The sequence below is a fragment of the Thunnus albacares genome, chromosome 2, assembly GCF_914725855.1.
Source record: "Thunnus albacares chromosome 2, fThuAlb1.1, whole genome shotgun sequence".
In the NCBI taxonomy this organism is placed as follows: Eukaryota; Metazoa; Chordata; class Actinopteri; order Scombriformes; family Scombridae; genus Thunnus; species Thunnus albacares.
The window spans coordinates 543,290-558,990 of NC_058107.1; the positions used below are offsets into that span (position 1 = coordinate 543,290).

General features: G+C 40.0%; 1 protein-coding gene across 4 annotated transcripts in view; it reads right to left on the reverse strand.

Annotated features, from left to right (window-relative positions):
- zmat4a (zinc finger, matrin-type 4a) overlaps window positions 1-15,701 on the reverse strand; it is a 127,041-nt gene that overhangs the window by 41,289 nt on the left and 70,051 nt on the right. For all 4 annotated transcript variants that reach the window (XM_044361965.1, XM_044361982.1, XM_044361989.1 and 1 more), the window contains one exon: window positions 8,286-8,442. In XM_044361965.1, the coding sequence (XP_044217900.1) occupies window positions 8,286-8,442 (157 nt within the window). The remainder of the gene's footprint in view (window positions 1-8,285; window positions 8,443-15,701) is intronic.

The window sequence follows — 15,701 nt, forward strand, 5'->3', positions numbered from 1 at the left end:
GACAATATTTCCCCGCATTAAGCTGCAGATGTGAAAGGAAGTGACATTCATGGCAGCTATTGTGCTTACGGCCCAGACAACTGGAAACCGTCCAGAATGTGGAACTAGTGCTCAAAGAAACCCCATCAGCCATGTGGGGGAATATTAAAATACATGATTACATAAAAATACAAATGACTGATTAACATTCATTCAGCTTGCCTGAGCTGGAAATAAAGAAACTGAATTGGAATTACATAATTTCATATTTTGTTGCGCAATGTGACCGAGTAGTGTTACTAATGTCGCCATGGAGACTGCAGTTTTCACTGAACTTACTTATTGATATTTTGGTCTGTAACTTCAGATAACTTGTAACGTTTAATTAGTCCTGATTGGGATGATATGATGTAACTCAACGAGCCAGCTGGAGGATGTCCTCTGGTTACCGTAGAGACGACTGAAACCTTTCTCTGAAGCATAAACTGAAAACGTTGTGCGACCCACCATCAATCAGCCTTCAAAGGTCACAGAGGGGTTATTTGTTAGATTATAGATATGTGTAATGTGTGTAATCCAGTAGCTGAGGATGCAGCCTGCAGGAGAACAGCAGCTTATCAACTCTATCATTTCAGATTGATGACTGTGCAACTTTGAAATGTTTATCACAGGGTTTTTAACGGGAGTTATGGACGATAAGGATGATGTACCAGGATTATTCAATTACAAATTCAATTGGGCCAGATTTTAAAACTAGGAAATGTAGATGAGACATTTTCCTATTTAAAAACCTTTTTTTAACAAATGCAACTAAATGTAGTAAAAAAAAAAACATTGTTTATTGTTTCACTTTTGAAATAAAAAAATATTTTTGGTCTCATAACTGACCTATCAATGCACAGAATTATAACAATCATAACAGGAACCAATAACACTCTATCTCTCTCTACCACTTTCTCCATCTTCATCAACTAAATGTGCTTAAAACTTTTTTTCTTTACCGTTCGCTTGATCTGGTCTGTTTGATTATTGTATCTAACCAAGTCCTGCTGAAGGAGAAGTCTCAACAGCTCAATAATCAGCTAAACATTCAGCCATGACAATCTTGTAGATAACACTAAGCTATGTTTTCTGTACTCCAACACAACACTTCACGTTTCCACCGTTGTCTTCCTGCAACAACTCGACTCTTTTAACTTGAGCGAGACAATAACAAACAGACTGAATCAAGTGAAAGGTGAAGAGAAATGTTTTATTCCTCTGTTTGGTCTGTAAGACACAATAACAGACATAATAACAATCTGAGTGGCACAAACAAGCACTTTTAGTGGATGTGCATTGATGAGGCGTAATTGAGTCGGGTGGGTGTATGTGGTTTGTCCGAGTGGTGTTGCCGTACCTCGCTGTCCAAGATGGTGGACCCACTTGTGCATGTGAGACACACATCACTGGTTGACTCAAATCCTGTGGTGACACTGGTTTTAGAGTTTTAGACCACGGCCACAGTGCTGTAACTATTTAGGCTGCACAATAACATTGCTATTAACAAATCATTTTTATAAAATAATTACAATTAAAATATCAAAATTGCTATTGAAATAGCTTATTTAATTCAAGCTCTCTGGGCCACTCAGAGGTTGCTTCTGGGCTGGATGTCCATCAGCTGTTCAAAGGGGAAAAAGCAACAAGTAAAGTTTACGAGGTTCTCCCATGACAACAGATGCATTATGTTCTCACCAGAGATTTTTTTTTAACAGCAGCACCTTCATGGGTGTTTGGGGTGAATGAGGAAAACAAGACTCGGAAAGCCAGAGTTTGTGCGACTGTATGAAGCTGCCAGCAGGCTGGAACAACAGAGCGTCCCGAGAGGCAGTCGGATCAACACAGGAACTCGGCCCGTCCGCTGACATTACTTATGTAGAAATCAATATCCCGGGCCTCCTGATGCCCTGGATTTATCTTCCTGACATTTTCTATTTGTGACAGATCTGGGTGCCTGTACAATAGAGGTGCTTTAAATTACTATTTCAGAGGATAAAACAAGCTCAGCCCAGAGCTAGCAGTTCTATTAATTCAACTGGAATATGGGTCGTTTGGACAGGAGCAACAGACTCCTTTATTGACAGACTCACTATCCTTCTTTTATCAATCTATTGTAGTATAAGTGCACCTATTTATAAGTATTAATAGTGAGTGTGTGAGAGATCTGGTATTCCATCATATCTATGAATATTAACGAGGAGGTTTAGTGCTCCATTATGTTTTAAATGCTGTTTCATACATTTCCACTCTAAAAATGATCCAAGTAAAGCACTGAATAATAGCACTAAACTGTCAAATATGACGTTTCTGAATCTCACAACAACAAAAAAAACTTGATATCAGCTACTGCGATCCATAAAGTACGCTGTTTAAGAAATGCTTTTTGGCTATGCTACAATCCACCTCTTTGGTCCGTATTGAAATATCTGAACAAATAATAAATGGATTGCCATGAAATTTGGAACAGATGTCCTTGTGGCTAGACTATGAGTTCTAATGACCTTCACTAACTTTTCCTTTATTACCACCAGCAAGTCAAAGTTTTCACTTATCCTGTGAAATATCTCAACATCTGCTGGACGGATTGGCACTACATTTGGTACACACATTCATAGTCTTCAGACTTTTCATCTAGTAACCCCACAAGGTTGACATTTTTGGTGTTTAGAGTGTCTCAACAACGTTTGGATAGATTTCCATCCATTCATGTCCCCCACAGGATAAACAGTCATCTCTTTGATGATCTCCTCTAGCACCATCATCAGGTCACAACTCCAGTTTATCCATTACTTTGGTTTAAGAACAAATATTAATGACATTGCCATCAGCCTCAGCTATACTTTGTGTTTAGTGCAAATTAGCAAGTGTTAGCATGCTAACATGTTAACCTAAGATAGTGAATGTGGTAATCATTATACCGACAGCTTATAGACTTTTAGTCTTGTTCTAATGTGTCTGTCGGGTGGGGAGCAGGTTCCACAGTGTCCCAGTAGTTTGCTGGGTGACAATATGATTGATGGCCATGTCACCTCGTCTTCTGGCCAGGATGGCGCTGCCTCTGTTCTGAACCATTGGCCACAGATGGTATGCTTAATGGCTGTGTCTGTCACTGACAAGGGGCAAAGAGAGCAAATAGCAACGAGCACTGTTTGAACACCACATCATCACTGCAACCAGTGCTGTTAGACAGAAAAGTATAACAACCCAAACAAATAGTATCTAAGTTCTTTAAACCTGAAGCCAAGTTTCACAACTGATCTACTGACAGATTGTTAGATGTATGGGTCACCAAAATATCCGCTTGGAGGAAAACATGTGACCTGTGTGTGTCCAAATCATTTTCTGCTGGATCCAGCAAGAGAGGTTCTAGAAAGGTTTATAGAAAGTGTCTGGCTAATATACATATTATTTCCTGTTCTCAATCAGGTCCATTTGTCTTTTGAACCTGCAGTCACCCACAACCATTGGACCCAACCAAATGCATGTAACAACAATCTGAAGCTACAGTAGGCCATCCAAGCAATGACATGTGTAATATGCCAGAATGCAGCAATGAAGATACTTGACTACAGTAGCAGTTTTGTAAAAATCCAATTCATAGTGTCCAAGACATTGTTATAACTGTTAAATATTCTACAAATTCTGTTCACTCAAAGAAATATTACGTTTACTCCAAAACCCAAAGATGTTCAAAGATATAAAACAGAAAAAACAGCAGATCCTCACTATCGAGAACCTTTTGCTTAAAAAATGACTTGAACAAATCATCAATTCTGAAAATTGTTGCAGATTAATTTTCTGTCCATTGACTTACAGATTAATCAATTTAGGCTCAAAGCTGTTGTTAGTTCAAGCATCAGACTTTTTGGTTTTTACTGCATCACTGTACAAAGAGCAACACAGGAAAACAGCACAGCAGACTATAAACCTTTATAAACCTCGTTTTTTCCTCTGATCTGACTGCAAACGTAACAGTAATGGAGGTAAAGACGGATAACGGAGGAGGAAGGCAGAACAGCGTGACGCAGAGGAGCACCAATGGATTTTATTACTGAACTAAAACCAGGAGTTATGGAACAGTTATAGTGTAATTACATAAACATTTTTGGAATTGCAACAGATTAAACAATAAGTAAGCAAACAGCTAACTAGAAGCAAATGCATGTTATGTCTCTGGTGTTGGGGAACCTACACATAACACCAAGTGTGACTCTCCTACTTTTGTTGGAGCACTGCTTCAATACACACTACAAAGAGGTAAAATGTGCCCTTCAGTAGTTTAGCCATGAACTGAAAAGGAACATTGTATGGAGAATAAATAAAAACTTCACTTTGGCATCAGACTCTGTTTCGATCACTCCCTGAGAACATAAATATTTCAACCAGCCAAAGCAAGAGCAGAGAGAGATCGATGCTAACCTGCAATAAAAAAGAACAGATCCACAGGTGGATGCTGGGCGGTAAATGCAGCACAGGAAGCAGCAGCGGCGGGGTGGTGCAGCAGCGGTGGCGGGGTGGTGCAGCAGCGCTTGCTGAACATTTAGTCATGATAGTTGCACAAACCCAGCCAACAGAGGTGATCCAGAGCACAGAGCTGCTTCACATCAAAATTTAAGACCTTTTTTTTCCAGTTCTTTCATTTCAGATGTACAACAGAGAGACAATTATATTTCCCTTTGGTTTTAACAGTGCAAAACACTGTTATTTAGCTTTTGAATTCAGCCTGAACAAGCTCTTCAGACTTAACTTCTTCTGTCCTACTTTCTATGCTTAAATGCTATTCTGGTGCTACTGCAGTAACAGGAATTATAATATTTCTTTTGTTCAGCCAGAGGGTTCAAGGATTGGTTCGACAGACATTAACTCAAAAGACAAGAGGTTTGTGTTCTGATCTACTGATTCAAACCACTTTAGAGGGAAGAGAAGGCTACAGTGGCTGAGGCAATAATAATGCAGGATAAATTCAGCCCAACAAAAGGAGACTTCAGATAATTCCACTATAAAAATGCAGCGTCTTATCAGTCAACAGAAAACTTCCGACAAATAAAGAAGTGTTAAGGGATATCTGAGAGCACAAAGTAAAACACAAAGCTGTGTAGTGCATATAAATGACTCGGTCAACTGGAGCGCCAACAAGCCCAGTAAACAAACATAGCTCAAGGCTGATTTATTCACATTCACACTGCTCACTGTGGACTCAGGTGTTGGGCTCCAGAACAATCTGAAAATATAATGTTTGCTGTGTTTTTCATTCACTGGTTCCCCCGGTGACCTTCGCTCATTATTCTCACAACCGCCAATTTGTAAGCAGATTCAAGGTGAGCAGCTGTCAGAGGATCACAACAACAGCAGACTTCAGTTACCCCAAGGTAAAGAGCAGTTGGTGATTAAATCTAAATAACACATAGACACACACAGACTCAGGAAAACCAGCCAACAACACCAGCTTGTTGGGCTGCTGTTAGTAAGATGTAATTGGCCTAAAAAATCATAACATGTAACATTTTCATAAACCATACGAAGAGTCTACAGTCATACTACTGTATCAACCTACTAACATATCCACTATGAAAAATGCTAGCATGCTAATGTTTAGCAGGTATAATGTTGTATCATCTTAGTTTTACCTGTTAGCATGCTAACATTTGCTTATTAGCACTAAAAAGTACAGGTTAGGCGACTGGGGAAGTCATACCACTGATTTTGATCTGATGATGGATCGTCAACGTTATTACAATTCATCCTAAGGGGAACGTGAATGTTTGAACCAATTTTTATGCCAGTCAATTAAATAGACATTATCAAGACTTCACTCAAAACCACAAATGTCAACGTCGTGGTGGTGCTAGTGGAAAAGTCAGGGGATCACCAAAGTCAGTAAGATTCATCCTTTGGGGATAATGAATGTCTGTCCAACATTTTATAGCAATTCATTCAATAGTTGTTGAGATATTTCAGTCTGTACCACAGTGGTAGAGCAACTGACAAACCAACAGATTGATGCCATCCTTAGAGCCTCCATCCATCTGCACCACAGCACATAACATCGCCAAGATATGCAAAACTGTTCTTGATTTCCACTTAAACTTACATTCAAGCATTTATGGATCTCTCTGCACATTCCCGTTGCATTATCCCACTTCCATTTTTGTATGAAGTGTTTGTGGTAACTTTCCTGAAGAGGGCAGTAGGAGAAAATGCAGTGCTGACACCTCAAGGTGAGTTCAGAAGTAAAGATGGCGTCATAGCAGCAAGCACGCAAAGAGTGAAAGTGAATTGGAGACCGATACAGTAAGTTGGCAGCTGACCATCAAAAAATGATAATGTTGATGAAAGTGATTTATAAATGTCAGACCAGAGTCCCATTTTCCAGAAAATCCCAGCATTTTATGCATTGTTCATTATTCCTTTTCCTCTCAAAACAGAGTTAGCTTTAACAAAAGAGGTCTGCTGATTTATAATGTCAGGACCGCAGGATGATGTCCAGATGGGATTAGTGCTGCAGGACAATACTGGCAGTGAAATGTAGAACTATGCATTGTATGTGAACAATGCTGGCAATGTAATTCATAGAGTATATGCATGACTTCATTACTTCCATAAATTACTCAGGTTCTATGTCATAAACATTCCTATCAGATCTGACAAGTAAAGTAGCTTTAGTTGATGACTTGCGCATATAGATATATATATATATACATATATATATATTATAGAATAGAGGGTCAGATTATTCCCACAGGCCAAAGGCTGTGTAAAATTCACACATAAAACTGTGGACTGTGGATGTGTAAAACATTGTAAATCATTGTAAAACTAATATATAGTACATGAGTACTGTTCTGGTCATACTACTGTTATCTAGACAGAAAAACTGATTTTTCTCATGTTCTGGCTCTAGGGATGGCAATATTGGTTGATTGGTTGGTTGGACTATCACCTTGAAATACATCTCCTATGTCAACTATGGGATGGAGATGTGGTACATATATCCCTGGTCCCCAGAGGAGGAACCCTAATGACTTTGGTGATCCCCTGAGTTTTCATCTAGCGCCACCAGCTCTTCAAAGTTTTCACTTGTGAGTGAAAGATCTCAACACCAACTGGACGGAAAGCCACTTAAACTTCTACAGACATTCATGGTTCCCAGAGGAGGAATCCTAATTATTTTGCTGATCCTTCAACTTTTACACAAGCACTGCCAGCAGGTTGATATCTGTAGTTTTGAGTGAAAAATGTCACCAACTGTTGGATGAATTGCCATGAAACGTAGTACACAAATTCCAATTTGGTGTCAAGAAACTCTTATATATATATACACTGTATTTCCCAATGATACTGTACAAACAAAGATCAAAGTCAGCTAACCAGCAAACAAAGTACTATATTAACAATCATCTCAGACTACACACCTAGAATACATCTTAAAGTTGAAAAACCAGCCAAACTGACAAAAGTAGGTTTTGCATATCTATCTGGCAAACTAGAAATGTCAGGGAGCTTTAAATTTAAGGTGGTGTATTGGAAAAGGGCAATGCTAAGAATGCCTTTGTGAATGTGTTAACATGTCGAGACTGAAGTGGGTTTGAACCACAGACCTTTGTTTGAGGGGCAGCTGGAATACCTAATGACAATATCCAGCAAAGAAGCTGCTTCTCCAGGACAACAGTCCCTAGCTAGCATACACCGTGCATGCAAGGTGACTAGTATATTATGGGAAGAAGCGGCAGCTAGATAAATAATGGATAACAGCACCACAAATAACAAATGACTAAAAAACAGAACACGTACACAGAAGATGCTGAGTTACATCAACAACAACTGGAGTAAAAGTAATGATTCCTGCAGCCCTGGGCCATGCTGCAGTATGGATTTGGCCTTTGGGCTCCTGCAGTATATTCTGACCCCTACAGCACCTCTGTGTGTATGTGGTGTTTCAGGGCATTGAATCAAGACACTGCGCCAGCACACTAATATATACACTGGACAGTAATACATCAGACACTGCTGTTTGTTAGGACTCCAACTCAGAAACAACACACACACACACACAGTCTAAACTGAGTGCTACATAATTATTTAAAATCAATTACAAGGTTCTACTCCACTTCACACGTACATAGCAACACCTCCACACATTGTCAACACATGGCATCTTGTGTCTCATTCCTTACTTATTTTTCTTTTCAATAATAAATCCCCTTTGGACACATGTAGATCCTTTATCATTTATACCTACAATGCATTTGTAACAGGGGCTATACCTTTGGTTGTGATGGCAGGCTGCTCCCCCAGTAGCAGTTTTAGCCTCTTGGCATGGATTTTACCCTGGTAGTGTGACTGTGCAACCACTGCTGAGGTGAAGGACATGTTACACAGCGTGCAGCACTTATTCTTGTCCACATCGCCCTCGTCGCTGCCCTAAAAAAACACAGTGACACCAGTTTAAAACATCAATGATACATCAAAGAATCCATCATTATAGGAGCTTTTAAAACAGGATTCAATCAAACATGTCAAATATATAATTGAAGAAAGCACAGTATACTATTCTAGCAAGACAGCTGCACATTGAACACATCACTAATCTCTACCACGTCTGATTCAGATGAGGGGAGGGGTGCAACACTCCTCGCCTAAAGTGTTTAGATCCTGTTGGGATGCAAATGGAGTCGACTCTGTGTTTTAAGGGGTGATAGTGAGGCCAATACAGCTGATGGTGGACCACTCCCTGAGCCTCCATCTGTGCAAGCTGCACCAAAACCCATTATCCTCAGAGAACGTGGAGGACACAGAGCAGCCCGCCATGCAGTGGGAGATGGATGCTATTCTTTTTTGCAGTAAAGTGAGAGGGAGGAGAGGAAACAGTGCCCTGCTATGCAGGCTGGGTCAAGAAAGGGCTGATACTCAGAGTGGAGCATGAGGAGAGGCACGTGAACTCCGTGACCTCATTCAGATGTCTGTTCCTCCGCCTGGTGCACTCGACCAGATACAGTGGGCCTGAGTGTGGAGGAATGTGAGTGTGTGCATGTCTTTTCAGTTGAATTGTCTCAGCTTGAGACCAACTGAGATAATGAGCCCGTTCACCTTCATGATATATTTCTCACACTAACAGTTTTGATTTTACACTGCACTCCTGCTAATGTGGATGTTTGTAGGTCAATGATACTGATGTTTTTCATTTTCAATATCATTAAAGTCAAACTTAAGTTAAAAATATTTTTTTGTTAAAAGGGAACTGCACTGATTTTACACATCAAATTCTGTTTAAAGATGTTGGGGAGTAGGACTGCATGTGTGAATAAAGCTGTTTTAAAGCCTGAGCTGTGCGAAATCTGATACATTTCCTCAAGTGATGTCACTTGAGGCAGTGTCAGCTGGGGCTGAAGACTACAGGTTTAAATAAAAATAAAAATAAAAATACAGGTGTGTGGAGACAGAAAGAAGTGACCAGACTTCTTTAGACCACTCCTCATCTTTGCGTGAGGCTAGCAGCTCCAGGCTACATTAGCCGCTACTAGCATAACACACCAAAAATGTTCAAAAATGTCATGTTGATACCAACTGAAAATGTCTATAATGTAATTTAGTGTGGACTGACACAGAAATAGCTTAATTTCAACTCTATAAAGTAGTGTGCTAAACAGCCTAACAAGTAGTGAAGGAATGACATCGCTAGCTAGAAACCCTCATTTTAATAATACAGAAAAACACAACACTACATGTTGAGGACCTTGGTGTTGGTATAGCATGCACAATGTATGATATTGGGAAGTTTAGCTAGTTATCAGATGCCAAAACAATGCACAGTGACAAGACAACCCTGCATTGGGACCACTGATGCAACGCCATGCTGCACTTTTTCATGCAGGGCGATCGCCGGTCTGAACGTGACCTAAAGATGGAACATGCTGCATGCAGGCAAATGTACACATGGGTCATTCACAGATGTTCATCTGGCTGTTTCTTTTATACAGATTTTAAGTATACGATTACATTTTATTTTATTTCTGTTTCAAGCTGCGACCTGACAGGAGTTGGATGAATCAGTTAGCTTGCTTTGGTGAGATCTGGGAGGTCAAGTCCTCTGCAAGCCTCTGTGACCTATGGTTACCCTTAACAACTTCCTCTGTGTGGGTTTGCAGAGGCGTCACAGAAGTTTAACTCAAGCTTTAAATGTGATTCCAAAAATATGTACATGAGTGGTTTTATCCCCTCTTGAAAAAAAGAATAATATGCAGCAGAAGTATGATGATTTCTTAGCCACACTACCGACATGGTTCAAGGGATGGCAATGTTGGCATGTTGGTACATCTGTTTCGTTTATTATTATTTAGTTTTGACACAATTTGTTGGAAATTATATTGGCATTTGATTTTTGGTTTAATCTAACCAAAAATGGTGGTGCTATAATGTGTAGAGCAAACACAGGTGGCAACGCAGGTGACACAGATAACGGTTTGATTATTAAATTATATGATTATCCTATAAGACGCCTTGTGATGTTTGGAAATATATAAAAAGTGGTTTTCAACCCAGTGTTCCTGCTTGGCCCTTGATGAAGGCTCAAGTCGAAACGTTGGGATTTGATTCAGCACAATGCTGCTTAAATAAAGAAGAAGTCCTTCAGCTGTTGGTTCATCTGCTCGTTGGTTGGACCAGAGGATGAAGCATGTCTTTACTGATACCAGAACAGTCACAAATTAATATGGATTCTGTGTTTAGTTGTTTGAACAATTATATTGTATTGACCTGAAATGCCTCTGAAGCAACATTTAGGCAAGTGCACCCCTGAATTAAACCACGGCTTTTAAAAGGTGTTAATCATATCCTGTATAGACAACAGCACATGTACTTAGCTGAAATTCATGTCGGCTACACTGAAGTCTAATGTAATCAAGGTTGATTTACCTCATTTGTTAACTAATAGTGGTCTAATTCAGGGTTAACACATGTATCTCTCTTTGCTGTCAAAAATAATTTGGACAGTAGCCAAACTAATTACAAATGCAAAGCTGTGATTTAAGCCATCTTTACACTGCTTGTGCTCATTAAGAATGCTGGATGTGAGCCGGGACAAATGGAACAGCTGCCCGTTTACAATGACTTTATTTTAGAGCCTTTTAAAAAGTATTTGCTTTTTACTCTGCTCAAAGGTGATTTCAGCAGCACTCAATTACTCTCAGCACCACTCAATCACTTCCAATTAGCCAGCAGAAGGACTCTTGCATTAAACCATGAGTTCATATACAGAAGCAGTTTCTTCACTGTCCTGAGGAAAGCACACACGGATGAATGGAATGGTTCATTATTCATCTAATATGGGCAGAAGATTTTCAAGGAATTCTTCTAGGGATGCACAATAATATCGGCACGTCAGCGGTATCTTTAGGCTTAAAATGAAATATTGGCATCGGCCCAAAATAAACATTTCTGCCGATATGACAGGCCGATTTGTTGCCTTCTCCTCTGCCGCCTGGCTGTACTTCCTCCGCCGGCTCCACTTCACTCAGCTGCCCGACTTTAAGCTGAATAGCAAAGCAGGGCTCTGCGCTCCGGCTGGATCCACATAGAGAGCCGTGGCTAGCTGGGACGCTAGGGGAGGCTGGCTGTCTGTGCTTCCCTCTGGCCGTGCTGCGGCTAACGCTCCGCTAGCCACCCAGCTAGCCCCGGCTAGCCCCGGCTAGCGTATCTAATACACTCAAAGAAAACTACTGCTCAACCCTCTGGGAAAGTTTTAATGCTGAGCTCCTGAACTCAGAAGTTTGTCCTTCATATATTGTGTTTCTTGATCGTACTTAGTACAATCTATGATTGCATATATGATTGTGTAATATGTGCATATATCAGTATTGATGATGAGTTGGGAAATATCAGCATATCGGCAAAAGTATCATGCATCCCTAACTTCTTATCACCTCACCCTTTCTTAGTATTATTACTTAATATTAGTAATTAATATTCTATATTATGGAATTTCATATTTTTTAGTTTCCAGGGAAATAACCGAGCCACATTTTTGGTAAACGGAGGGGAAATAACCAGACGTTGCATCATATTGTATCAACAAACAAACCCAACCTGTAAAAGAAAGAATTAATCATCTCTTCACCCTTTTCAGAGGAAGAAACCTCGACATTTATTTGTATTGAAATTTAAAAGTATTTTTCATTAAAAGTTTAAATTGATTGCTATATTTATTGTTATCATGTGTTGTTTCCATCAGAAGTAAAACCCTGAGCACAGTATCATGTGGTCACCTTGCTGCAGTGATGTAGAAGTGTTCATTCAACCAGAGGAGGCACAAATGAGATATGAAGTGTTAATGAGTCTAATCTAGCTGTTTCCAGGCTTTATGCTAAGCTAATCGCCTGCTGGCAGTAGCTTGGTATCGAGCATACATGAGACATGAGAGCAGTTTTGATCTTCTCATTTAACTCTTGGCAATCAAACGGATGAGCGTGACTCCCATATTGATTTGAATAATTCCTTTAACTGGCCAGTACATTTCTTTAATAAAAATCAAAAAATGATCCCATATGTTGGCAAAGCTGCTCATCTAATCCTGCTACTCTCTACAGCAGGGCTGCTGCTCTGGTATACATACTGGACACTGTGGTAACTGTGGGGAGAAATGCATTAAATTACTGAAATGTAATGTTCATATTGCTGAAACTAAATTGGAAATTGGAAAAACCTGACAGTGTTGTTTTTGCTTTCATACACTGGATCAAAGCAACATTGATTGACTGAACTACAAGCGCCGACTGTGTGTGACTTGACTCATGATTATATTCCAGCCGTACAAAATGTTTACTTTGGAAGCATGCAAACACTTCTGATCTGGAAAATCTGCGACTACATTAACATTTCAAATCCCCGTTCTTCATCAGACAGACGGTGTTTTCCACATCATTAGGTACCCGGCAATAACAGTGAGTCATGTGACTTTTTACCTGCATCCCTCATAAACATTCAGCATGATATGGCAACATGATCATGAACCACATGACCAGGACATGCAACAAAATGGCTGGTAATTAAGCTAATTAATGTTTTAACAGGTACAACAGGTAATCAAGCAGTACACAGGTGAGTGTGACTGATCCAATCACCTCTTGCCCTCCTTTCAAAAGCAGTGCACTCAATGTGAGAGTGCTCCGAATCTTCATGATGGAAGAGAACAGTTTGGCTCAGACACAAAAGACTCTCCCGAGAGGAAAGTAATGTCATTGTGTGGGAGGTGCTGAACGTCAGTAAGCAAACATCCAGTTCCCTAAATAAGCTGAGGGCAGAGGATGTTTAAAGCACTTGAGGGGGGGGATGATACATTTAGTTAATGTGTTTCTGTGGTTGTGTCAAAGCCAATCTGGCCAATGTATCATCCACAGAAAGAGGTGGTGAGCTTTTTAATTAGGATCTGATTATTCTTGCTGCACTTTGAGAGGCCACGAGAACATCCCAGAACATTATGTGCTTTATACCGGAGAACTTGACACGCCAGTTACTGCGTCACGTCATGATCACGAGATTGTCAGCTTAGGCAACAAAACATTACATTACACAAAAAATTACAACATGCTTGTAGGCATCTTCCACTATAGCACACAAACATGGGATACATGTTTGTGTGCTATAGTGGAAGACGTTGGGCCTCTGGCCGGTCTGGCCGTTATCAGCCTGACATCATGCAGTTTTATCCCAGCGTACGGCACAATCCAGTTCATACCGGAACTTCCTGCATGTGCTGCACAATGAATGCACTACTGTCAAACCATCAGTGTGCAAAATGACTTTACTCCACATACTTTGCATAGTTGGAATATATTTTACTACAAGTTTAACAAAGCTTGATGAAGGAAAATGGCCCCGAAAATTCAGTTTGATGTTATATTAATGTTACATTAGTTTTTTATCTGTTTCTACATGTAAACATAAAAAAGTCAACTCATCTTGCTGTTTTATATTTTTTCGCGTCGATTACAATTAAATAAATATGAGATGTAAACAAACATGCTGATTTTCCCATTAATGGTTGCTGTAACTATGTATTTGTTAACTGTGTGTTTGAAATAATCTCATATTCTTCATATTGAAGAAAAAACAAACTTTTAATGAAGCTTTGACGGAAGTTGAAGAGGGCAGACCTCCTCCCTTGCATTTCACTTCTATTTCACAACAGTTATTTAAATCATTACACTTCATTCACAATTCTGACTTCACGATACCTGACCAATAATATTTCTGCCTGAGTTCCTCCAGCCAATCAATCTCTAGAATAGTCTCTTTGAATATTGCTGCAGTTCTGCCATTCTGTCTTTCAGATCTGCTAGTGTGCAACCCACATCCTCCCATCACCACCATGACCTCCATGGTATCTACGGAGACTCATCCAAAGGTTTCCATCAACCCCCTGCTGGGTTCACTCCAGCACCAACAGCGTCAGGACTCCGGGGGGATCCTGTCCTGTCTCCTGTCTCCTGTCTCCTATTCTCATGAGAGCCTTCACTTCATGAAGATGATTCACAGTCTCTGTTGCTGACATCAATAAATATTGTTGTACACTTACAGTTGATCTGATTGAAATATAACCTTGGTTATTTAGTACGCAGTTCAAAAAAGTGACTTCTGAATGGATGTAAACTGATATTTAAAAAGAACGTCTCACAGTCACCTGTCATCTTATAAGTCAGAGTCTGCAATTTATCAGTAAGTTGCTACTTTGTTACCAAGCAGTCAACATTTCAAACAGTGCATTTTAATTGGCTGAAAACAATCAATAAGTCTATTACAAAGGACACTGGGTCCTAAGGGGTTAATGTACAGATGTACTGACTTGTGATCAATCACAGCATGCTTATTTATCGTGTCACATTCTTAAAGACTCTCACAGATCTGGACGATAATACAAACATCTTAAAATACATGTTGCCCTACTTTGTTGACATCATCCACAGCTTTGAAATATATGCAAATGAATATCAAGTCAAACAATGTGAACACATCAGAGGAAAAAAAAACATCTCTGACTGGAGAAATTCACATCGTAAACAAAGCTGGTACCAGCAGGGGGTTCCATACTGCAATTTCATATTGGACCTCTTACTGAAACGCTATTTGTAGTGAGCTGTAATCTAGTGCAAATCACTGTGTGTGTGTGTGTGTGTGTGTGTGTGTGTGTGTGTGTGCGGTGTGCGTGTGTGTGTGGATGAGGAGAAGACAAAGACACAGCTCTTCCTCCCACAGTGTGATAACAGAGAAACACTGCTGCACTCTGAGTCATTCTGACACACACACACACACACACACACACACACACACACACACACACACACACACACACACACACACATAGCCCCTCCCTCTGCCCTTGGCCTCGTCCTTCACTAACTCTTAGCACACACATGTAGACACACACACACACACACACACACACACACACACACACCCTTCCTTCAGCTACCGGCAGGATCAGAAGACCCACTATTTCATCTTATTTGCAGGACTCCATAATGAGCAAATATATATTCAGGAAGAGACCAAAATACACCAGGAGATGAGACGTCACCTCCAAATAGGAAGGATATATAATTTCATGGTTAATTAAAACTGGATAAACGAGGAGCTAATTGCAGGGAAATGTAATTAATGAAGCGGTAGATAGGTGTATGTTGCCACAT